Source organism: Mycetomoellerius zeteki, unplaced genomic scaffold, assembly GCF_001594055.1.
Source record: "Mycetomoellerius zeteki isolate Tzet28-1 unplaced genomic scaffold, Tzet1.0 scaffold158, whole genome shotgun sequence".
NCBI lineage: Eukaryota > Metazoa > Arthropoda > Insecta > Hymenoptera > Formicidae > Mycetomoellerius > Mycetomoellerius zeteki.
The window spans coordinates 675,472-703,168 of NW_017256532.1; the positions used below are offsets into that span (position 1 = coordinate 675,472).

At 29.1% G+C, this 27,697-nt stretch overlaps 1 protein-coding gene across 2 annotated transcripts in view; it reads right to left on the minus strand.

The window, feature by feature from the left end:
- Positions 1–5,747: 5,747 nt before the first annotated feature.
- Positions 5,748–27,697, minus strand: part of sit (stuck in traffic) — a 74,730-nt gene continuing 52,780 nt past the window's right edge. Inside the window, exons 1-6 of one of the 2 annotated variants that reach the window (XM_018445367.1) lie at positions 25,281–25,589; positions 8,651–8,755; positions 7,467–7,738; positions 6,913–7,096; positions 6,441–6,562; positions 5,748–6,299 (exon numbers count right to left, since the gene is read on the minus strand). In XM_018445367.1, the coding sequence (XP_018300869.1) occupies positions 6,045–6,299; positions 6,441–6,562; positions 6,913–7,096; positions 7,467–7,738; positions 8,651–8,744 (927 nt within the window). In that variant the 5' untranslated portion in view covers positions 8,745–8,755; positions 25,281–25,589 and the 3' untranslated portion in view covers positions 5,748–6,044. Of the gene's footprint in view, positions 6,300–6,440; positions 6,563–6,912; positions 7,097–7,466; positions 7,739–8,650; positions 8,756–25,280; positions 25,590–27,697 lie in introns of those variants that run through there. The other variant, XM_018445368.1, reaches the window with a different exon arrangement.

The following is a 27,697-nucleotide window of genomic DNA, read 5'->3' on the forward strand; positions in this document are numbered from 1 at the left end:
AGCAAGCAAACTTAAAGCCATATTCTTTGGATTCAATTAATTATTATTTTGGATATTAACGCTTTATACGGCGTACATACGAAATTCATTTTCTTAATTTAGATGAAATATTCACTCTTTGTTATTTGCATTGAGAGAACTTAATTTTCAATTTTCATATAAAAACTTAGTTAATAAAAAAAATGTAATAGAATAATCGCAATCTATTGCAACGCCACAAATATACTCTTTTATTAAAGTGATTTAAATAATATGGAAGAAGCTCTTTTTTAAATTAAACAATATAAGCATCAAATTTTATTAAATATTTTTAAGAAAACATTAAATTAAAAATTGGGTAAACATTTTTATAAAATAAAGTTTTAAAATTATAATATACTTTTTACAGAAAAAAATAGTCAAAATTTGGAAAGTATATAAGGAAATAAACAATATGTTGCTTGAGCTAAGAAAAATCCAATTATAAAAATATAAATGTTTTATATATATATATAATAAAACAATAAGAAATCATCAATTTTTTAATATTTAGTTTATCTAAACTTACTTAAATAATATCTAATCTTGAAAATTAAATGTTATATATAGTTCCTCATTTAAAAAGCAGCTATATCAAAAAAATATTATTCTTATATATATATATATAAGTTGCTTCTCTATTTCTTAACTATGTTCAGTTAATTGACATATTTAAAGTTTATGAATATTGTTAATATCACGTATCTATATAACATTGTTACCCTATTCAAAATAACGATTACTCATATATACCCCCTATTCTTACAAGACCTGACATGTACAATTGTTTGACATACAAATTTGATTATTGACTTTTCGAACACATTTGACGCGTAACTTGTGGTAAACCATTATTCAAAATTATCTTGAACGCTTATATTATGAATACATCTATTATGTACAAACAGCTATTATAATGACGTCGAATGAAGATATTTTCTAATAAAGATATTCTTTCAACAGAGTTTTAAATTATTTTCTTTTTCAATCATTTTTTATCAATCGCGAAATTTAATAATCTTAAATTTAAAAGTTTCCTTTTTTCATTTTTAAAAGATTTTGACAATAATTCTAAGTTTCAATTATAGCTAAAATTGATAGTTTTATAAAATACATTTTTATAAAACTACAATTACAAATAACTTAAAATTTTATGAATCATGCTTATTTAAATGATATATCTCATATCTCTTACAAAGAAAAAACTATATCCTTTATCTGCTTATCTATAATATTATATTACGTAATAATATTTATAACAATAATGTAATAATTTATTACTAGGAGTTATTGCTAGACAAAAAAAGTTTTATATAAAAAAAGAATGCAATATAAGAGAAAAAAGAATATATTCGAGAATATCTCCAGTGAACTTCATCATTGTGCTGTATTGCACATTACGCGTATAAAGATAGCAAAACATAAATCATTGAATCGTTCTTAAAAGTATTTTAATAAACAAAAAATTTTATTCTTTGCCCTATATAAGGTATTATTAATTATCGACTACACATTTTAAACAGTGCTCAAATACACAAAAGAAAGCCATACACAGATAAAATGTGCATCGCAAAATTGCAAAATAATGAATGCAAAGCGAACATAAAATGGAGAAAAGTTTTATATTGTTACAAATTTAAAACGCGCTCTTAAAAATATCTCGCCAAACTCTTTATTAATACTCATAAATAGTTGATTTATACATTGAACGACTAATACGTGCCGTAATTATTATCGTAAAACGATAACAATTAGAGCACGTATTATTTAATAATATCCTAGTACCATTGTTAAGTCTATATCATGTGATTAATCACAAGATATGTCGCTTATGTCATAAAGATATTAGCGATAAAACTATTAGCTTGCCATCACAATGATCCACTCATTTCCGTTCGTATCTTCTTTACGATAAATCATAATTTAATTCGCAATTATATCGTTAAAATTAAATCGGCATAATCTTATATAAAAGACTACTATTAGTACTATTGTCAATACACTTACTGCTGTGAAGTTACTAAACCAATCATGACAAACCTTTAGAAACGGAGATTATGGCTAGCCATTCATAATCGGTTCTTATATTTAAGACTGTTTTAAGTACAGTCTTGTGACAAGCACAGAGCCGTATTAGCATCTTAAACCATTACTTTCTAATAGCAAGATGACGTTTTAATGACATCATCAAGACATTATTAAGACGTCGTTTGACATCATCTTAATATTTTAAAATGGTTTAAAATGGTTTTAAAATAAAAATGGACTAAATACCGATAATTACGATGCTTTGAGTAAACATTTCTCGTTATATATCATCTAAATTTCATCTTTAATGGCAATTAAACTTTACAAATAATTAATAAAATATAAATAAGAGCCCTATACGGTCGAAGCTAGATCTTAAAATGCTTTAAATAAATTAATCTTGAATCACTAAATATGATATATATGTACTTGACATATATACCACAATTGTAGTCTAACGAACTGTGCACCGAAATATTTCCGGACTAAACACAATTAAACTACTGTAGTAATTTCGCGAATTAAATTAAAATTCTAATAATTTCGATGCTCAATCAGGCATCGAACCGAGAGTCGAACCCGGATCTTTTGTATTCCGGTTCGACTCCCGACCGAGGTAATATTTTTCGTAATAAGTTTAATTACAGTTTTTCAGCATATTAATGTCTTTGAAATATGATACCTGATTGAGCATCGAAATTATTAGAATTTTAATTTAATTCGCGAAATTACTACAGTGGTTTAATTGTGTTTAGTCCAGAAATATTTCGGTGCACAGTTCGTTAGACTTCAATTGTGGTATATATGTCAAGTACATATATATCATATTTAGTGATTCAAGATTGATTTATTTAAAGCATTTTAAGATTTAGCTTCGACCCTATAGAGCTCTTATTTGTCGGTTGTGTCTCTCACATACGCGGTCTAAAAATGATATTATAATTCATAAAATATTCCGTATTATTTAAAATTATCAATAATATAAATAATATAAATTAATAGAGACAAAATAGAATGCAAAAAATAACTTTTTTATTATTTGTCCACTTAATTGTATATTTGTATATATATATAATGTGATGGTTTAGGTATCCTACAAGCAAATCATGTATAATTATATTCAAGGTTGTGAAGTCGTTATAAGTATTTGTTATTAATTCAAAAAAGTAACTTGTTATCGTTACTGTTACATTGAAAAAAAATCTAGTAATAACTACCAAATGTTTGGTGAAATAATTTCAACTAAATGTTTTAGTACAACTAAACATAATTTTACCTTTATATTATAAATATTTAGTATTACCAAATGGTATTACTAACACCCAAAAAAAAAAAATATTCTGCCAATTAGCGGTTCCGTGTTAATGTCAGAGGATTTTCCATTTATATAACCTCAAGAGAGAGAGAGAGAGAGAGAGAGAGAGAATACTCTACAAAGAGTAAAGGAATTTCGTATAACTATAAAGTACTGGATTTAGGATTGCAATCCTCTCAATATTACTAGAAGAATGTTTTGCATGTACTGACATGCATGTAAATGACAAACTTCTTCTAACAAATTAGCGTGCCGCTAGTATTTTGTATATTTTCTTATTTCAAAAAACTATTCAAATTATTATAATAGAATTTTCTATATAGAGAAATTTATTTTTGATCATAGCTCATGTATGCTTGTTTTTATAGATGAATACTGTCGTAAATACACGCACCTGATTAATGTAAGATTAATGTAAGATTTTTTGCTTAGACGAAATACTAAGAGGAATTCCTCGCTTATCGATAGAATATTTTTTTGGGGGTGAACGATAATACTTACTAAATATTGATAAAGATAAAATAATATTTGTTTATATTATTTGAGCGCTTGGTTGAAATTATTTCATTCAATTTTTTTAAGCCAGACTCTTTTTTCTGTATCCTATCTTAAAATTGCCATATTATCTGCCCTGAAGCCTCTTTTCGTTAAGGCTGTTAGAGTACTTCGTTTCCGTTGAAGAATTCAAGAATTCCCTTTAATACTACATTTCGCTGAAATCGGAGAATTTGTAACATTTCCGTCCACCATATTGGTTCAGCCATTTTGAATTTTCAAATTTTAAGTTCGGAATAGAAATCGAGGGATTTTTCGAAATCAACGTCCCTCGAAATCCTTTAATACTACATTTCGTTTAAATCGGAAGATTTTTAGTATTTCCGTCCGCCTGTACATTCCCCACACAGCACACTTTATCATGAAGATATCCCAAATTGTCCCATATTGACAAAGCGATTCCGCGGATATTCCATTCCGAGATATCCAAGAAAATATTGTAAAATATCGTAAGATATCCCATAATTATCTTAAGATATCCTACCACATTCAAATTCTTTCACCACACAACATAGTTTTCCAAGAAATGTTCTAAGGATGCCCAGAGTACATCAAAGGTTTGCAGTTAGAAAGTGTCAGAACTATAAATAGATTAGAAGTAAAGAATATTATAGTTACTTTGGACCCAAACGATACGACGTACTGCGAACCAATTAAGATATATCTCATATGAAGCTTACAACGATTTTTATTATATTAAATCTCTGATGGAAAAACTTTTATGAAAAACTACATAGACTGAGACAAGATTTTAGAAACTATTAGTTTTTCATAGATATTCGTAATGAGACATAGAGCGGCGTTGTTTGTTTGAAAAAACCTAGAAATTCTCTGCTCTCAAACAACGCCACTCTACGTCCCACTACAAATATCTACAAAAAATTAAGAATTTCTAAGATCTTGTCTTAATCTATCTAATTTTTCTGTACTTTTTCGTAAAAATTTTTTTTCCGCCAGGGATGTTATACTAAGGCTGTATTCGAAAACATTATCCAGGTGCCCCCGTGTATCTATCATCTTATCCTTGTTTAATATTGAGTGAACAACAAAACAGAGACACTCGGGTATAAATGTTTCCAAACGCAGCCTAAAAATATATAAATTAGAAAAATGTGACATATATTATAATAATATATTTACAATAATATATTTCATGCTTCCATAATATAATAATCTAAAACATTTCCCTTTGTTTTAGATAACAACCACATATATACACACGCATATATACTTGTGATATCTTATGGAGTTCCTTGGATATTCCACAGATATCTTACACGACATCCGTGGAATCTCACACATGCGGACACTTGTACATCCCTTAAATATCCGTTAGATATCTGAGACCATCCACGGATATCACAAGATTATCGCGATATCCAAAAATGACGTCCGTTCGACATGCCTAAGATAAAATATGCTGTGTGTATAATACACATGTTATTATACGAGTACACATTCAGACAGTATAGAAGGTTGCAGTAACATTGCTGCAACGTTTACAAAATTACTGCAATATTACTTAACTGAATGTTGAACATTACAATTTTGTTGAAATTGTTGATAATGATTTATGTTGTATGGAAAGTAACGATGAATGATTCATTACCTAAAACTGTTACCTAAAACATGTAACTGCGTTACTATTAACGTTATAAATAAGGAAACATAACATCATTAATCATTCGTTATTAAAAAAATAATTATATATAACAAGATATTTAAAAAAAAAAAATGATAACAAATAACGATAAACGTTAATTTTATAAAATAACTTTTCCAACCCTGATTATATCCTTAATGACTTAGCTGTTCAATACAACTTCGTTATCGTATAAGAAGATACGTAATGAATGGATCGCTTTTGTTTATAAATTAAAAAAATAAAACATAAAAAGTTTGAAAATTTAATTGTCAAATAGTCAGATGTGTTCAATTTACGCGAATGTCTGGACGTCTTTACGTTTTTTAATTTACATTTTGTCTTTTTACGTGTGTTTGAACATCCCAGCAGGAAATACAGTTGATACGTCGTCTATAATAGCAGGATAGCGGGATTGCGAGTCAAGTGAAATGGTAGTGACCATCTTATTGCAATCGCATCGTTTCCTTCCTCGGCTGCACCCATTTAATCGCTTTTCCTTTTTCCGTTCGGTATCTCGTCGCTCACTTTCTCCGCGACGCCATTCGCTTTGACCGAGTTCTGAATCGACGGCACTGCGCCATTTTCCTTCTTGGAAGTATAAGCATTATTATAGAAGTCCGAAAACAGGAAATAGAAGAACATCGCGTTCGGCAACACCAGAATGACCGACCATTTCGGATAGTTGCAGTCGTAGAATAACAATAGGCAGTTGTGTAGGAAGGCCACACAGAATTGGGACTATCAAACAAAAATTGCCATAAGTACAAATAATTAGTCGATTGGAAACAAATGATTAAAATAGATTCGGTGAAAAGTGTTTTAAGAAATGGCTTTAAAAAGTAGCTTCACCAATTAAGTATTACTTTATTTGCTTCGTACCATTTGAAGAGTAGTAATGTACTTCTTCCACCAGAGATACTGTTTTTGCAGATCGTGAGGTAGCAATGCTGCCAGGAGATAATAAGTGTACATGATAATATGCACGAAGCTATTCATAATTCCTGCAAGGAAAAATGTCATATTATGAATTACTTATGATTCTAATCTGATGAAAATCCAATGAATCAAATTTTTGATGAAAAAGTGCAGGCAAAAAACGATTTTACTAAAAGATTTGAAATTTTGATAGATACAAATCTGAAAATAATTTTATTTGATCATCAAAATAATTAGGAAATTAATGTTCGAAATTAAAAAATGATAAGCAATGATGCAAAAAATATTGATATTTTACCAACAAAATTATTTCGATGATCTAACAAAATCTTAGATCAGCAAAATTGTTCTTTCCGTGTACAAATAAAAAAATCAGAAAAAAGATATTAAATTATTACATTATTTTTTAACGTACCTACAAAAACGCCGTGACCACCGGGATAATACTTTGTAGCGCCCCACGATATCATTGGCATCACAGTGTGATGATACATATGAAGAAAAGTGATTTGCTTATCCTTCTTGCGCAATACGAAGAATACCGTGTCGAGAAGCTCTGTGAGTTTCGCCAGAAAGTAAACGTAAACGCCTCTTGCGACCTATAACGATATCGTGTAGAAAGTAGATAAAGATATTCCATATAGCATACCTTATTTCAGGAATGTCACATTAACATCACAACGTTGTTGATATTGTAACGTCTACGCGACGTCCTTTGAATGAGGTGTACTTTGTGAATTAACAGACATTCTCTATCTTTCTTTTTATCATGCAAAAAGATTTAATTACGATATTTTCATACTGTTTCGAAATGAGAATATTTCACATTTAAATCGGGAAGATAAATAGCATATAGAGATCTTTCAAGTTATGCATAAAATAACGTGAAATGTCAGAAGATAAATTATGGCTAATTGAAAACTTAAGAGAGAGAGAAGAATATATATTTAGTATTTAGCATTTACGTACTTTTAGAGGATATGGTTTGTACGAAAAATCCACCCCCTCGCATGTAAAGCTATAATTATGGAAAAATATTCCTTCCAAGCCTTCTTTAAATAACCATGTGCTAAGAAGAATCTGTAAGAAGTTATATACGACTAGAGTGTTTTTTAACTGATACGGCTTTCGGTGTTCCATATTTCTCGGACCCCATGACAATACAAAATAAAGATAGCCAATCAAGATGCTAAGACCGGGTACGGGCGATGATATGAGAAACCAGTCCCTAGTTCGAGGATCTGAAAAAAATTATATATAAAAAAATTATGAAATAGAATATCTTGAATTTATATTTTATGCACGGCTTTATCAATTCACTTTTTCTATTTGCATCCATTCCTATAGTCTTTAGCTTTAATCAATTAAGAAAAATTAATAGAAATCCAATATAAATTATCTAAAAGAATGATATTATATATATATATATATGAATTATATAATTAAATATATATTTTTTAGATATGTAATTAAATAGAATTAAATTATGAATTATATAACTAAAACTAACTCATTTACGAAAAAACAAGACAAACAGTTTAATGTAATCTTTATCTTTTATTGAACTTTTATTATAAATTCTGGCAATTTAAAAAATTATTATTAAATAACTCACAGTTTTATTATACATTCCATTCTTTTTCCTTGTTATTATTAAATAATGATAAACAATTAAAAGACGCATCGTTTATTAAGTCCTAATTTTTGAAAATAGATTTTTAGGCCATTATAAAATAAATGTTCTATTATAATTTTAAATTCTTTCAATAGATTCAATAAGTTCAATTGTTTGTAATTTTAAATTCTTTTAATAGATTTTCTTGTAATTCTAAATTACATATGTACTCATATAGCACTGACCTACAAAAAATGTTTTAAAAACATCCAAAGGACATTAAGGACGTTCTTAGGATGTTCCTCGGATAAAGTGTGTTGTGTAGTTATTCATAATTGATACGAGATTAATAAGTAAAAGCAAATTAAATTATTCTTATAAATTACGAGATTAAAGAATAATAAAGTTAAAGAAATATCATTATGGTATTAATAAAATAAACGGAAATAATATTAAGAAGAATAGTTATATATTATTCTGTGAATATCTCAATAATCAGAATATTTTTCGAATATACTCTCGTGTAACAAAAACTTACCAGATAAGTCGTGGAATAGAAATTGCCAGTATCGCACTACGGAGTTGTTATAGATGTTAGACATCCTGTCAATCGGCGACGTGGTGATGTTCATTTTGAAGTTAACTGAAAACATTTTACGAGACTCTTTATTTTACGAATATTAAGTTCTCTAACTATCATGATAAATTGATTTAATAAACTCTTGCTCATTTCAAAAGATTGTATATAAAAAAGAATATTAATATAATTTATATGACAATAACCTATTTAAAGAGTTTATGCTTTGGTTTCTATAATAGATACAATAAATATGAACCAACGTATGTTTATGGGTCGAGGGAAGTTTATCGTCGCGTTGTACATACAAAGTATGTACATGCTAAGTTTTACTTACTATATTACTTACTATATTTACTTTTACTATAAACACTGCCTATCTCTGTAGCGCTTGTGTATTTGCAAATAAAACTTCGTCATAAAAGCAAATTCTTACTTTTATATAGTCATTAAACTAGCGAGGCCCTAATTGGCATTTCCTTGCGCAAGATGCGCGATTTACCGGTCGCTGAAATCCGCATCCTTTCGGAAAAATCTGCTTATGAACCGATTCACACACATCCGGAATGATCCAATGTGTTCAGAATGGCGGAAAAAAGCATCATAACACTCATTCATTTTCACAGCCTTTAATAATAGATCGTAGCATTGCTATTTGCTGAATGGCAACCGTTGGAAAAATGTGTGTAATCACATATGTTTAACGTAATAGATACTGGTTTTTATGTGATATTGAAAATGACAACGAATTTATTTATCTGTACATTGACCAGACATGCATCAATCGATCTCGGCTTTCTTTCATATATGAACTATTCCTTAAACTTTATAGAGAGACTATAAAATATTTAAAAAATTTTTATTTACATGTCGATTTACTAATTGATTATTAATCAGCGCTACATTTTGCAAATGCAATTACATAAACTTTTTTATAAGAAATATCCCTTTAAAGTATACAATTAAATTTGTTTATTTTTTATTTATTTAGGTCCGTATATCGCAATTATTCACATCTCACTTTTATCGATAAATACACGCATTTAGCATATAATTTACGTTACATACACTATAAAATCTCTGTAGAAATAAATATTTATCAATAAAAGTGAAATGAAAATATGGAACATAATATATACTGTAAACATACATTTATTCCACGTTAAGGAACTTTTGTTTTACTCATATAATCACTACACACAAATCCATAATCGTTTGTTATCGAAACTGCACACAATATGCCGTTCCATACGTTTTATGCCATCGAAATGATATGCCGTGATACTCCTATAAATGCATTTCAACGATCGTCATTGCGGTACGCAAAAGTTTAATAATAGAGAGTTTTTGCAATAGCGTTTATTCAGATACAGTGAACGCTAAGGTCAGGTTATCTTCTTCTTAACAACCAATTAAGAAAAGGATAGCGTGAATTTAGCGTTCACCGTATCTGAATTCATGTTATTGCAAAAACTCCCTAATACTGTTCCCTCTCCCCTTAAATCAATCCGACACTTTCGCACTTACGATCCGACGTGTATTAGGTTCCTTCTGATTATTAATGCTATTAGTATCATTATCTGCCTCGAATAACAGAGAATTGCGATCACTATAAATTTATACAACTTTCTCACGACGCGAAACTAAGTAGAAGCGCTGGTGCAAGCACCGGACGATCAACTGCACGTCGGACTTTTCACTTGAGAGTGAGAGCGGAGACTCGAAAAAAAAGAAAAGACCGGTATGACTATAGTGGTTCGACAACAAGTAACTAGCAATATCTCGATTAAGTATAATTCCACTACGCACAAACGATCTCTATTTAGAGGAGTCTATCCTTCAGTGAATCAACGAGTTTTCAAACAATGATAGATATCGACCCAAATTTCTCTTTTCAATTTTCAGTTACAGTGTTTTCAATCGTCTAATTATATATAAAATACACAAGTATGTAAAAGTATCTAGTAAATTATGATATACATTCTTTTATTATTTCTGTCATTTTTGTGAACAATTATAATGTAATCTCAATGTCTTTAGAAATCTCAATGTTTACTTATAAAAATAAATACAATTAATATTACATTATTTCTGTTATACTATTAAATCCCTCGATATACGCAATTATCAAAATATGCGATGATAGTTATTTATGAAGTAAACGCAATGAGAAAATCAATCGGCACAGTAGTCTAATAATAGCTAATTAGAAAATCTTTTAGCCATAATATATGTTTCCGAAATGCACCACGTGGAGGCAATCTTCGTTATAACAAAGAATTATTTTTCTGCCATTTATCTATCTCTTCAGAATATGCACGCATGCATGGTCTTTCATAAAGATCCTTTTTCTATTGTGCATTAGAAATGCAGTTTTCATATAATCTAAATAGTATCTAAATCACATCAATATCTCCGTGAGCTTTGAGCGTGATAAGTTAAGGGGGTCCTAAAGCCGTCTGTATTACCAATTAAATTATAATTTTTGTATAACAATTACTTTTTTCTTCTTTTACAGATTCGAAAATCCTTTTCCAGGATTAAAGTATACGCATTAATACGTGCAAGGTGAAGTTTATCCTGAGAAGGACAAAAAAATTTTGAAATAGAGACCTTCTTTATCATTTCTTAGTCCAATGAACTGCTCATAATAAATAGCTCCAGAACTGTTACGTCGTAACAACATTTACTTCATATAAAAGCAATCTGTATTTACGAAATAGTTCACAGAGACTAGTAGTTTGCATGAAGAAACAATGTAGAGTTCTTAAAATTGAACTTGGACATCTAATTAAAACGTAATTGTTATACGAAAATTTATGTGTATGTGTGACGCGAGTAAAATATTGATGTAGTGATGTGTCAATGACACGTAAATGTCTGTGTGTAAGTGCCATTTTTATATATATATATATATATATAACATCGACCAATCGTCTTTAGGATCCCCTTAACTGTCGTATCGTTATAAGCATCTCTTTGTATTACTCATTATGAAAATTCAAAGCATAATTAGCAAAAAGTAAATTCTAGAACATAATTGGTATCTTGATCTAAATTGATCCACATTATCCAATTATTGCTATCGAGTTATAATAGGCACTATGAGATTAATATGTATACTTCGTGACAACGCGACTTTTCATGAATGCCGCTCCCTTTTCTTACCTGAAAGAAAAGGAATTGTGATTTATGAAAATCATGAAATTACAAAATTTCGCCTCATTTCTATTTCGCAAAATCAAACATTACATCAATTGTATAATGGCTCCCGAGAAATCCGCCGATGCACGTCGTTAAAGTTCTTACGTCATATCTTCATTTTAAAACATAGTTAACCAGTTTTAATGCTCATCAGTTCAGACTTACATGGCTCTTAACAATTTAGTTTCACAAACTTATTCTTTTTCAACTATTATAGTTATTTGATTTAATTTCTCTTTCTCTCTTTTTTTCTCTCATTTCATAATTTATTAAACGCATCAATTTACGAATTGTGAATAATTCTCATAAACACTAGCTCGTAACATCACACAGATAATTTAAAAATTGATATAAATAATTATGTAATAAGTGATTATATGAAAATAAACTTATAAAAAACAATATTTTTGTTATTATATTTGTGTTACAGTTCTTTTGTAAATATTTCATTATAAAATTATACGTAATGTATTATTTTATAATTAAATTAGAGAGAAACGTAAGTTTATTTTTATTATATTTGATTGAATGTTTCACACCAAATTCTTGCGCTTTTATTTCTTTGACTTCTAATCTCATATTCTAAAGTGGTAATGCAAATTAAATGAGCTAACATTATTAAAAACACAACAACATTAAATAATAATTTTTGTCAACAATTAGAGTAAAAAATTGTTTAAAAAATTGATTACACACACACACACACACACACACACATTAAATTAACGCGCACAAACCATTTAAAAATACATTTACCCTATTTGTATCATTCCTTCTATTCTCTCTCTCATTAGTCTCTTCTATTACATTATAAATATATATAATCAAGAAAGTTACGCGATTATCATTTACAGATTACGTCCCTGATGTCTTGATACACCGTTAAATGTTAATGCTCCGTGAATTGTAATGTTTATGAAATGTTGGCATTTAACAATCAAGACACAAAGATAATCCGTAAGCCGCATAATTTCCTTGAAGAAAACATATCCGTAACTTCAAAAGTATAAAAAAGTATAAAATATAAATATTATCAAATATAGATAATTGTATAAATATAATATATATATATATAAAGAGATTTAATTTTATATATTTATTTTCTTAAGTAATGCATATCAAACTATATATAGTATATACATTTTTCCAGCCGTAACGTAAAATGCACAGATAAACATCTTAAACTGATGATTGATTTTACAACTAACAATCATTTTCGCGAAAAGGGTACGTGCCATTTTGCAATGTACATACATTTTAGATATTCCTCTATTATCAGTAGCTCATATTGCACTTCGTTGACACATGAATTATCGACTCTCGACAGGTTTTACATAATAAACCGCTAACGTTATTTCTATGGACTTTTTGTCTTCCATGATACACGACCTACTCTGCTGAAACCAACAATTGCTTCAGGACCATGCAAATGACCGCCAATAAATTCACTTTGCGAAACACACCGTCGTGGATTTGTCCTTTTAATGGCAATTGCGACGTACCATCTACTCGTTTTAAAGTATCTGTAAACGTATTGGTACACGCGTCCATCACATATGTTTCCAACACCCAGTTAAGTGCATCACACGCACGTTTCTATTGCCCATCAAGGGTCCGACCGCAGTTTCACCTCCTATTGCGACACGTATTTCCTTTGCTGTTTCGCTTTTCGCGAATTGCTAGCGCTCGTTCCGATTTATTTCTCTGTGTCTCTTTCTCTTTGCCCTCATTCGTTTTCTTTTTATATTTTACAATGAATAGTACAAGTACAGTGCTCGTCTTTCTTCCCGCTTTCTTCCTTGCCTTTGTAACTCATTAATTCTCATACGATTTGAATAATTGAACATTACACGTTCTGGGATTACCGTCATCTTATCTCAGCATTCTATAGCTTATTACGCCTGTGATGACAGGCAAATCAGAGTTAGGACATCATATATTATGCTGTCATCGTTCATTGATCTTTATGGAAATTATAAGATCATTCCATGAATAATTCAAAGAAATTAATTATATATACCTCTCAGAAATTTCTCACCAAAATATCCCATCAAATCTAAGAATATGCGTCAAAAAATTCTATAACGTCCAAACTATGTAACTTCTCTTTAACAATTTTGACATATTTTAAACGGATTTAAAAGTAAATAATTGTAAAGGATTTTCCTTCTGTTAGTCTTTCTTGAACAGCATTCTTCCCGTAATATTAGAGCCGATCTTTACATAATCGTATAAGTTCACTAACAAGATTGACTACCATCATAATATACAGGTGTAACTTATATCAATGTATACGAATAAATTATACCAGCCATAATATCAATGATCAATTATGCGTTCATGGTCTTTACTAACGGATCATGTTACTAACGTTCATGGTCATTGACGACAGGTTGTCTATTATACATAAACACATGAGTGTATGTTTATTCAGTATTACTAACAACATCAGTATAAATATAATTTTCAAGTATGATATAGTTTAGTGCAATATAAATTAATTACACAAATAAGATATTGCATAATACGAAAAAAGAATTTTCAGAATTATCTTTAAAAATCATTACAACGCAAGAAAAAGATATAAAAAGTAAATATATATATATATATATACAAGAATCAAAAATTGACGATCATTTCGTGAATTATAATTTCCTTATAAATTAAAAAACTTCAACTTATACATTGAAATTTTCTTGATGGAAAATTAAATTTGTACAAATTTAATTTATAAAGTAATTTTATTTTATCTCAATGATAAAATAAATATTATCTTGCATATTTTAATGACCTTTATAATTGAATACATTAAATAGCATTATTGTAATAATGTCAAACATTATTTAGTCAATAATTTAATAACGCGACAATTAAATCAATGTTATAAACAATAATGAAGAATACTGCTAATATAAAAAAATTAAGAAAAAGTGTTAAATAGAGAGGCGAAAATTTCAGTTTCATCAACTCAATTTCTAATCAGTTTCGAGACAAGAAATGCATATTAGAATATGCGAATGTGTGTCACTAGGAGCTTACTGGCTCCTCTTCCTGTCCAGTGCGTTTCTATGTCACGTTGATCCGGAGGGCTTGAATACCGGTTCGCCAAGTAAGTCATGCACCTTTCGCTCATAGAACGCGTTTGCTCTGTCTGCCGCGACGCGAGTTTACTGACCAGCGATGCACACAAGACAGCTTGTGGAATTCACTTGCGACAGCAGGAAATCGCGCAATATTCATTTCTCGATAATGATCATACGATCCCGATCTCAATAACTATCAACTATGATTGCATATATATTAGGTTGTCAAATATCTCCCTTCCGCTTTTTTGTCTTTTGAATTTCGCGGCTATGTACAAAGCGCTACAGAGGTCGTATCTGGCAATACTATACACCATTTCAAAGGTCTTGACATAACCTACAAAACAAAACAGCACAATATAAAGTAAAGAAAGAGCTCATGCAACTTTCGCATTTTGCAGTATCATACTATTAGCGTTGCTAAGTAGCGCTAATGGTAAAATACTGCAACGCTTGAATAATTTGGCAAGTCGACGAATGCGAAAAAAAATGCTTTGGTGCACAACTGCGAATAAATCTAATTAATGCACGCACGCGATTATCTTATCTTGATTTCTACTTAGGATATACTTATGATATACTTAAGACATTCAAATATTAATTATTTAATCGGTCTATGTAATTAAATATAATTCAGTTTAAGTCTAACTATAGTATCTCTAACTCGCTTACTGAACGCTATTAAAAAATTAAGAATAAGTTACAACCAAATGAGCAGAATGTCTAAAATCGACGCATAAGACAACTTTAAGATATCTTTAAGAAATATATAAAACATCTTTAAGATATGTCATAAAGAACTCTGAAAAATATCTTAAAGTTGTTTGATACATCGATTTTAGACATTCCGTTTTCATTGGGGAACCTTTTATTATACATAAAAACTATTATTAACTTGAGATAATCTAACCCTAGAATAAATATTTGTATTCTTTTTCTTTCTTTTTTTTCTCTTACCCTCTCTCATATCTAAATTCTATATAATCTTGCTGCAGAATTTTCCGTATACTTAAGACCGTTTACTTTACGCAAACTCTTTCGACAGCGTGTCATTGTACCGCTCATTTTTAACGTTTTATTGATAGTCTGTCTCTCTCTCTCTTTCTTTTTTTTATTTCTCTTCCTACGTACTAACGTCTTTCAATAGAGGTGCTTAAACGCGCGATTTCATCGCCACTTACACAGCGGCACTTTACTGTGGAAATGTGTATGGCAGTATTGCGTTATCCTGTAATTTCACGGCCGTAAAATCGGCCATTGTCAACACTGAAGAATACGCCTCGCCACGTTACAACAATTTATCTTACGGGGATTATTAAACCGAGATCAAAAAATTATCAAGTGATTTATCGTTAATTACATTTCTCATTGTGCAATATCTTTCCCAAGGTTTACGAGACGCTTAAACGAAACGACATTTATCCTCACACTGTAATTTTATCCTTTAATGATCAGAGAAAAAAATACATTTAAAAAATCTATCTAAAATTATTAAGAACTTCGGCATTGCAATTTAAGAAAAACTTGTTTTAGATAATTGCCGTTATCGTACACGCAAAAGTCATCGATACCGACCCTGTTTTCGTGACAGCTCGATTATCAAATTATAGAGTGGCGATCTTTCAACTGCGGAAACAGTGAATAGAAAGGCGCAATAATTCACACATTGCAATTTTATGACATATGAAAGACACAACAAATGACATAGTATCTACAGTATCGTAAAAAAAGAAGATAAAACCGGTTGAACGTAAAAACGACAATAAGTTGCAAATCCGGAGAATTCGACACGGTATTGTGTGTTGTGTGACAATATAATAAATCTCAAAACAATAATTGATTATTACATATTATATTCATTTAAAATTAATATGATGTCAATTATACATATAAATATATTGTAATTAATTAATATAATTAATTTACACGGAAAAAGCTAAGATTATTCTCATAAACATTAAAGTAAAATAAGCTTTAATTAATTTTCTATCTTTGGAATGTTTAATCATCTTGAAATCTGAGATTTAATGGTAATAATTTACACGTTTCACGGTTTCAACTGATACAAGCAATGTCAAGTTGCTCAGTTCCTGGTAAATGGAAAAACTATGGAGAAATTGGTTACACAACAAAGTCGGCAAAGTTGTAGTGGTATTTACCGTTTTTAGTCATTTTATTTGAAATCTCGTTTGCGCATTTTCCAGTGCACAGTGTACATATGCTCTGAAATCTTGGATAATACAGAAACCGTTTTGTAAAAATAAACAAAGTTTCTTTTGAATAATAAATATAAATAAGAAATATATTTTTTTTCTCATATAAATTTGAGAATTTATAAATCTAAGAATTTTTTAAGACACTTTTATTTTAAATATAAGTTACAATTATATCAAAATCAACTTTTAAAACTAAATTTTAGTCTTATTCAATTATGCAATGAAAATTATAACTTAAATCAATTTAATTTTTTTAAGAAATGGCTCTTTTTGCCTACAAATCAGTTGTCTACAGCATCGTTTGCCTACATCACTTTTGCCGACAGTTTATTTGTACACAAAAATTATTGCCATCAGCTCGATTGCCTACATACACTTTTACGCACAAATATAAAATTAAGATTAAGTTAAGTAAGAAAATAATTTGTATTTTTAAAGCAGAGAATTTGTTTTAAAACAGAGAATTTATGTTTTTAAAGCAGAAAATTTGTGTTTTAAAACAGAATTTGTTTTTAAAGCAGAGAATAGTACATGTGTAGGCAATCGAACTGTAAACAAAAATGCAGAAAATTTGTGTTTTAAAACAGAATTTGTTTTTAAAGCAGAGAATAGTACATGTGTAGGCAATCGAGCTGTAAGCAATAAATACATATAAACAATAATACATGTAGGCAAATGTGACTTCGTTTTTGAAATTTTTACTTGTGCGTAAAAGTGCATGTAGGCAATCGAGTTATAGGCAATAATTTTTGTGCGCAAACGAATTGTCGGAAAATGATGTAGACAAACGATATTCTCCCTTCTTTTACTTCTATCTAACCTTGTAATGAATAAATATGTATAAATACATTATAAAAAAAGCCTCAAATTTTCTTCTGCAATGCATTGAATACATATAGTGTGATTCTCAAAACAATTACTTAAATTTTATAATTTAAGGAAACAAATTTACTTTGTTTATTAACAATTTACTTTGTTTATAAACAATTTGTGAAATTCTAATTTGCATTTCTGCATTATTTTAAATTTAATTGCTTTGTTCATTACTCTACGTTTCATGTAATTTATGTAATACGTTTCATATAATTTTTCACATAGATTTTTCACATTTCTATACAAAAGGATTATTTTATATAGTACCTATACTTGTAGATAATATTAAAAGAAAATTAAAAGAAAATTTGAAGGGTCACTCATTTAACAATTATGCGATAGTGACTATGGAAGTTTGTGGATTCGCATTTTCTTGCATAATTCGCAACCTTTTAGAAATATGTTAATCCGTTGATTTAAATTTATTTAACCTCGGATTACAGCTATGAAAATTATTTAGCTATTTTAAAATTATAATAGTTATCATAAATTCTAAAGCGTTCCATTCACGCAAAAAAATATTTTGCTGCTCCAGCTAGAATTATAGCTATTTTTTGTATCTGATAGAAAATTATGTATCATACGCATAGAATTTATAGCACAAATCTACATTCTATCTCTCTCATCTATATGATTAGGTGCAATACATATCCAATATCGCAATACTTGCTAGAAATTGATCTATTCCAGCTATTTTTCGTACTTAGATAATTTTCGCTGTAACTGCAAAATCATTTTTTTAAGTGTTTAAAGTACAAAATACAAATTAACCTCCATCTTACGGCGATTAATAAAAGATGGCTTAAGGTTTTTATAACTTAAAACTTATAATTTAACCTTAGTACTAATAGTAGAATACCATAGTGCTAATTGTATAGATTGTACAATCACCAAAAAATTTTCACTTTGGGTTTAATTAGTACAGTTATAGTCATATTTAAATATCACTCCGTTTGCCAGCCATGTATTATATAATTAAGATCTTTTACTCGGATAATAATCGGATAATGTGTTATAAATTGATTCGTTTTGGTCGAAATATTTTTAAATTATATAATTTTTTTGCACGCCTTCACGGAATGAGGGAAATCCAGGTTCGAATCCCTGCTAAGGTGATATTTTTTATAATAAATTATTAACAGTAGTTTAAAGATGCTTATTAACATTATAGTTATATTAAATTGCCTGTCAATTTAAATTGTATATTACATATTTTTATTTCAGTTCAGGACTTTAGTCTAGTCTGTGTTTCAAGACCGATAAAATCGACGCGCAGTTTGTTTGAACTGGAAATAGTAAAAATTCACACAAAAAAGACATCGAAATTCACCTTGGCCGAATTATTTGTGTTCAATTTTTTGTACGTTTTATTTTACAGAATGTATCTATAATATTAAAAATAATTTCACACGTAATATATCTAAAAGAGCTAATCGTAATTCGAATGTCCAAGTATAACGAACGCCGCATAACATGAATACTTGCGAGCAGCTCTCGCGATCTCGCTATATCAACCTTGCAGCCGCGTACTTTCAGGATCACTTATGCTGTCTTACCAGTTAAGTCGACCAACGTAACAACGTGTCATTGATTTCCTGCTACGCTTTCTTCCCGTCGTCAGCCATTTCACCATCAATATATATATATGTGTGTGTGTGCGTGTGCGTGCGTGCGTGCGTATGTGTGTATACACACATACAATATTGTGGACCCTCACACACACATATATATTTAGATATATATATATGTACTATTTTATGAAAGTTCACTAGTAATAGAGTAAACGAGTATTCACGACATCCATGCATGCAATCGCGTGCATGCACGCGTGCGGGAATAGAAGCATTAGTCTATGTGCATGATATAGCTAGACATATTTATAAGCGTTATGTCGAAGATTGTCACTGACAATGAAATGCACTTGCGACCTCTTGTATAGATATATAATAATTCATATTCTCTTTAGAATTGCATTATACATTATGGAAGAATATTTACATGATAATTTACATTCGCTTTAGAATTCCATTGTATAATGTCGAGGAAAAATATGGTTAAATCTAAATAAATTGACTTAATAATTGAAATTTCTTACGATGGAAATTTCTGAGAAAATGGAAAATTTTTTTTGCAAATAACGATGACAAAAAATAATGTACATTTTTATATGTCAAAGATAAATTAATTGATAGCTTGCAAACAATTTCATCCTCGGAGAAATTTACTTATCTGCAAGCAAAGTTATTTTATAAGTATTCATAAATATAACATTAAACCTGTCAGCAGGAAGCAAATATACATTCAACTTTTTTTTATTTGTAATTTCAAATTTTTTTAAAGTTATACAACAAATGTCATTTGCCATTCATCGTCTAATTCATTAATCCTTTGAGGGTACTTTTTTCTACCTGACGCGAATTCCTGTGAAATCTTACAATTCTATGTTTTTTGCATTGCTGATTACAAATCTGAAGTTAAATTTCAAAAATTCGAAATGGCAGATCCACATGGCTGCCGTATAAGGTTAAATTAGTATTATTTCTTAATGAATATAAATCAGATACACGATATAAAGGTTTTTCAGATTGATAACTATGATAATTATAAATTTCATATTAGATTTGCAAAATTCAAAATAACGGATCCAATATGGCCACCATACAGGAAACTATTAAAACATATATAAATATGCTAAAAATATAAGTTACATCTGTTTCATGCGAGGGGGTAATTACTAGTTGAAATATTGTCCCTCAGATTATATGATTTCATACGATTTCATCTGATTACAAATAATTTTTTTCTCTACATATGAAGTCATTTGGTAAAATATACGATTTTATTTAATATTATACAATGATTTCTCGTGGTTGCATATGTAATTATCGGATTACACACGGATATTTTATATGAATTTTATAATGATTTTGATGATTTTGTCCCACGATTATATTAATTAAGTGGTTACACCCTCGATTTCCTGGGTTATTATAAATTTGTTCAGATTCGAAAAATTTGAAATAATTGAACCAATATGGATTAAAAAAAGAGAGGTTCAACACATCCTATTTACTAAAGAATGATCTTTTATGACAAAAATGCAAAAAATTTGTTACGTGTAGTGTAATTTCTCTCTTCACACAGTAGAGAGACCAATAATTTTTTATAAAAAATCTAACGTGCAAAAAATTCTGGAAAATACATATATGTATTACATTTTGATATATATAAAAAATATTCTGTAAAATTGTTAGCCTCTTATCTTAAATACTTTATAAGAAACCACGTTTAAAAGAAATGCTTTTTTTTCAAATTTATTTCTTTATAATTTCTATTTAATACTTCTTAATTTCATAATATTTCTTATGATTAGAAAAGCACAATTGGATATAATGACTATGGAAAACGTGTAAAGTAATGATCAGAAAATGATATCAGAAAAATGTAAAATCATAATTGGTTTCATTAAAATGTGAACAATATATCTTAAAAATGAAGAAAAAGGTGAAAAGTATCTTCCCACTGCCCCTCAAAAGATTAATTGGCATCTAATGTAAAGCAAATTCTATTTTTGTACCGAAAACAAACGGCGTTATGATTCGTACACAAATATTTAAATATACATAATATTTAATAAATTTATGAAATCATTCTTATTAGTTTATAAATTTTTTCACTGAGCGGCGTATCGATTTCTTTTCTTTCTGATCCAAACACGGAGAGAGAGAAAAGGAAAATAAGAAAGAATTTTTAAATTTTTTTAAAGATGTAATGTACTATACTTGTTCGGTACAGACTCTTCATGAAAGTAAAAGCGACCGATTACACACGTCAACTTATGTTCTACACTGTGTAACAATTAGTACAACAGAAGTGTGAAATGTGAAAATATATCCAAACTAGCAACGCAAGGCAACTTGTAAAGCAAGATTCGACGATAATAAACACGGTAATAAAAACAATAAAAAAATTATCTCTGTAATCTATCCCGATTATGTAATATAAAAAATCTTATATATATTATTCAATAAGAATAATTTACATAACTTTTTATAGGAAAGAAAAAAATAAAATAATTTTCTTAATTTAATAATGTATTAAAATAAGCTCTAATGAATAACAATTCAAATATATATCGTGAAGAGCTATCAGAGATTAGCTAGTTAATGTGCGCTAATTTAAACAATCATAATATAAACAGTACAAATGTTTCGCCTTTAATATTGGTCCTTTTCAGTGAAATTATACAATATAAAATAATATTAGATTTGTCTTACATAACTCCTCTTCTTAATAAATTTAAATTGATTGATTTTATCATTCATATATTTTTTTATAATTTACACTTCTCATGTTATCTCATAGATCTCTGTTGCAGAAACATAGACCGGAAATCTCGATTCGCTAATCATATACCATATGAACTATTTATGTTATTGTATAAAGAGATAACATGAGAACTGTAAATTATAAAGGATTATCTATATGTCCTTTACAATTTGCAGTTCTCATGTTATCTCTTAGACCTCTTTATACAATAATATAAATAATTCATAAAGTATATGATTAGCGAATCGAAATTTCTGGTCTATGTTTCTGCAAAAGAGATCTATGAGATGACATGAGAAGTGTAAATTATAAAAAACATATGAATGATAATCAATCGATTTATAATAAATTTATTAAGAAGAGGAGTTATGTAAGACAAATCTAATATTATTTTATATTGTATAATTTCACTGAAAAGGACCAATATTAAAGGCGAAACATTTGTACTGTTTATATTATTTGAATTACATGATTATTTAAATTAGTGCACTAGCTGAACTCTGATAGCCCCTCACGATGTATATTTGAATAATTTTCTTAGCTCGTAATTTCGTATTAGGTTCAAAAGAAGATAAAAGCCATGAAAAAGTTATAATCTAATATTCTCTCATTTAACCGCACCACAAAGTATCATGTAAAATAAGTTACATAATAACAATTTGTTACCTAAAAAAAATCGACTACTCATTCGCAGGTTCTGGATTACTATAGTAATAAGTAGCAAACTGAAAAAGAAAGAATTCAACAGCATCACAATGTATCATTATTCGTAACATATTATTACATCTATAATCAGTGTATATTACTTCCGTAAATCATGTATATTGCTACTAATCGTGTTTCCGATGAGTAATTTATGCGTACAGAAAAATGCTTAAACAACGTATCCATCAATAAAAGAATTGACTTTTCTGAAAAAAAAAAATAATGACAGGATGACGATCGTTTATAAATTTGTTCTTTCTTTCAATCCTACGTTCATTCTCAGAGAAGGAAGTTTGTAAGAGTAATACATTTAATTGGAGGTGCAGCGCAGAGGCACTGGTGTAATGTAAGACATTTTGTTTATTTTAGTACTTTCACTGGCAGCTGCATAAGAAGATATTTCCATTCCGTACCACAAAAACCATTCAAACAACTATAATATTCTTTTAGTCGATTTTCACAAGGCAGAAATTAGATTTAAAAATTAGCAAAAACGTTAACGAGCATATTTCAGCTGACTTTCCGTTCTCACGCAAAGTTCGTTAATCTTGTAATAAAAATAAAAAATACGATATTGAATTATAATATCATAATAAATAAAAATATTAACTTTTTCGTCTACTTTATTGTGTCTTTCTACTAAACATTGACATGATCTTATAAATAACTAATTGTTATAGATATTAAACCGTTAACAATCATATTAATAAATAACGGTGACAGAAAAATTATAAATACATACAGTATAAACAGAAAAATCGGTGACCGTAAATGTACTGAACAAAATTCTTTTTTCAATTCAGTTTTAATGTTTTTATTATATTTTAATGAAATTATTAATATATATAATATATTTATAATGTATTGCTTTTTTAATCGTTAAAAACATATTGTATGTATAATTATATATTAAAATTATATGTATATATAAATATTTATATGTACACACACACATAAATATACAGGATGTTAGTTAAATATGTTGCCATACTCAATAGAGCGATTCTTTGGTTTATTTCAAGTAAAAAAGTCCATATAAACACGTGTCCTAAACGGCTTAGTTTCCGAAATACAGGTGAATGTTCGCAAATGTTTGAAACGGTAAATTGCGTTGGATCTTCCTGCATAAATATGCTTTGCTTCACGTGAGTTACCATTCGCACAATCGTAAACAAGTGACAAAGTCAAAGTCAAAGTCACAAAATCAAAAATAGACTTCAGTTTTGATCTTTGAGCGTGTACGTCAATTTTTGAGAATAAGGCTCGATGGATGTATCATGGCTCAAGGTGGACATTTTTAACAATTCATCTAATTGTTTTATTTCATCAAAAGAACTGAAGTCTAAGACTTTTGTACTTGAAATAAACCAAAGAATCGCTCTGTTGAGTATATGGCAACATACTTAACTAACACCCTGTATATACATAATAAGAGAGTAATTTTTCTCTTTTAATTTTTACTTTATATGTATATAAAAGAATTATATATATACACACACATATATATAATTTTAAGTGTGTGTGTGTGTGTGTGTGTGTGTGTGTGTGTGTGTGTGTAATAAAAGTTAAGAGAGAGAAATTACTCCATGCTATTGAATTCCTTTCGTTTTATTATTTCATTTTAAAAAGAAAGTTTGATACAAATACTATCAAATGTGCATTTTTCTACATCAGTAATAAACATTTTCTCCGAATGATTTTTTTATCCTCATGTTAACTTACACATGAATGTGCAAATGTAAAACTTTTCGCGAATGTCAATGCCTACATCTCTGCAGATAGTAATCGTAGCATGACGTGAAGGAAGTGAAACCACTGTCGTAATCCCGAAGCTCATTAAATCTATATCAAACAAAATCGAGAAAACTATTTTCATTTCTCTTCTCTTTTAATGATGCGCAAGTAGCGACTCGCAAAATTGCAGAGCAGGAAATTAAGAATTTATCCTTATACAAAACCGAACACTTTCATTTAGGAAATTAATTCGGAGTACTAATTAGCATAGTCAACAACTAATAATGATAAAAACTATCACGCCGATTTTACGGAATAAGTCATCATTCCCGTATTAATAATTAATTTATAGATCGCATATAGAAGTGAACAAGGAAGTAGCGTCCGTATTTTCTGTAAAAGTAATGGATCTACGGTCCTACTTTCGCGCTGCGGCGCGAAGCTTACCTTTTGAACTTAACTCGCGAGATCACGTGACGATAAGATTCACTAGTTCATCATAGGATACTTCGCGCAGTTCACTCAAGCGAACTCACGCGACTTTGAGCGTTCTTCTCTCTTCTTGTAAGATCGCGCGACACACAGGAAGATAAGGATGCAACGCGATCCGAGTTTCGAATTAACAATAATTTCCGTTTCACGATAGGACGATGAAAAAAAAGGATTTTTGTTAATTCTCAGAAAAGGATTGAAATGTCACCAATCTCTACACTGGCCGATCTTCCTACGAGATGACTTTCGCAGTGTTCGTTCTCACGTGATCCAATGTCCCTAAAGAACTGAACGAATGTGATCGCGATCGTTTGGAGTATGTCCGAAGTGCTTCCCACTTTCGGGACCAAACAAGTGCAAGAAGTGGGGTACTAAAACATTAGAATATTGCTGTTGAAATCACAACGTTGGTGGGGTCTCCCCCGAACGACCAAAGGAAAACGCATCGGGTCAGGTCTTCTGCTCCCTTCTCCGCGAATCAATAGCAGCTGTTGTTACGTCATTAAGAAAGAAAAATAAAAAATTAAGAAAATTGTATAATACAATATTAGTCCTAATATGATCTCTGGTTCATGCGTGCACCCCTTCATAGGATAGTTGTGTTACATTCTTCTATAAATGAAAAAGATAAATACTCGTCTACAAACTAGTCTCTCTTTTTTCTCTACAATTGAGAAATTTATAGATTTTTAAAAAATTGCAGATCTTGAAATTTAAGAAGATTTATGACATTAAATCATTTATAAAATATAATTCAATAAATTTTAATAAGATTGTTATAATTCTACTTAAAAATTTATTAATGACAAATTACCTTTAAAATTATCATGACTGCACTGAAAAAAAGATTGGCTGCTGCAGCAAATTAGATGTAAAATATGACATTTTTAATTGGTTGCAGCAGCCAATTAAAAATGCTATGCCATATTTTACTATTTAATTTGCTGCAGCAACCAATCTGTTTTTTCAGTGTACAATTTAATTAATTATTTTCTTACGCAAAAAGTGATGTTTTTAACCATAAAAATTAAATTAAATTTATATTAGTTTTTAATAACAAACGTACTTCATAATTATATAATTTTCACCGGGTTGGTTGATGTCAGTATAGAGTGGAGATACCAACATAGAGTGGATTTAACACCATGGATATGAACATGATGAAAATTATATAAATACCGCATAGTTACATCTACAACCATATTTTTTAGAGTGTAATGTGCTTAGAGATAAAATTATAATCTTCTTTAAAAAAAAACTGAATTTTAAAGAACATTTCTAGAAAGAAAACTCTTGCCAGATTTTTCTTTTTTTTTTTAAACATATCACATACCAAGTATTACTACATCAGTCGCATATAATCAGAATCACGGAAATCGAAGAGCAATGTTATACAATGTAATAAGATTAAGAATCCTTATACTAATACAATGTATCAAAGTAAGGAAAGTAAAGATAAACCATTTCCGGAATTGTACAACAGAAAATTTGCGGTTTACATTTCTCTTAATCATAGCTAGCACATCCGAGAGAAAGACATAATTATAGCTTCGAACGTAAGCACGAAATAATGTGCCACCTAAGTTTGCACATGTGAACACAATCGAACAGAATAATTGTAACCTATGATCTTTTTACATTAGCATTGTAGATCACCGCAACGTGATTCTTCCTTTTCTATTTATTTTAATGCGTCGATTAAATATTCTTTGAAAAAGTTCACGTATGATAACAAATAGGAAGTGTATGTATATTTCTCAGGAAAAAATAAAGATTAATTAGAAATTCTTCTAAAAATGCAAAAAATTAAAAAATGGGGACAATTTTAATTTTAAAATTTTAATTCAAATTTAATTCAATTTGCTTTCCTAATTCAATTTATTACGTATATCCGATTAGTGTATCTTTAATTAAATTGTTAGATTTATATATAATAATTTATATATAATACAGAGTGCAATTTATTTAAATTTAAGAAGTTTATTTAAATCATTGCTAACAGAAAATATTTGCAGAAATTTATTGCATAATGTAAATTTATAATCGACTGGCGGGAAACAGTACAAAGTACAAATAGAACGTATAATAGGAAATATACTATCGCATTAATGTCTACATAAATGGATATAAAGCATTCCGCATTAGCTAGTGCTTCCTTGGCGAATTAGCTTTGGAAATTGGAAAGTGAAAAGATTTCTATCATCACTAAACTATTATACGTATGTACTGTGATCCACCTGATCTTGATTGCAATTTGTAATGTGACTTAGCAGCATATGATTAGCATACGATTATACTTCTCCACTACACTGAAAAAAAAGATTGGCTGCTGCAGCAAATTAGATGTAAAATATGACATAACATTTTTAATT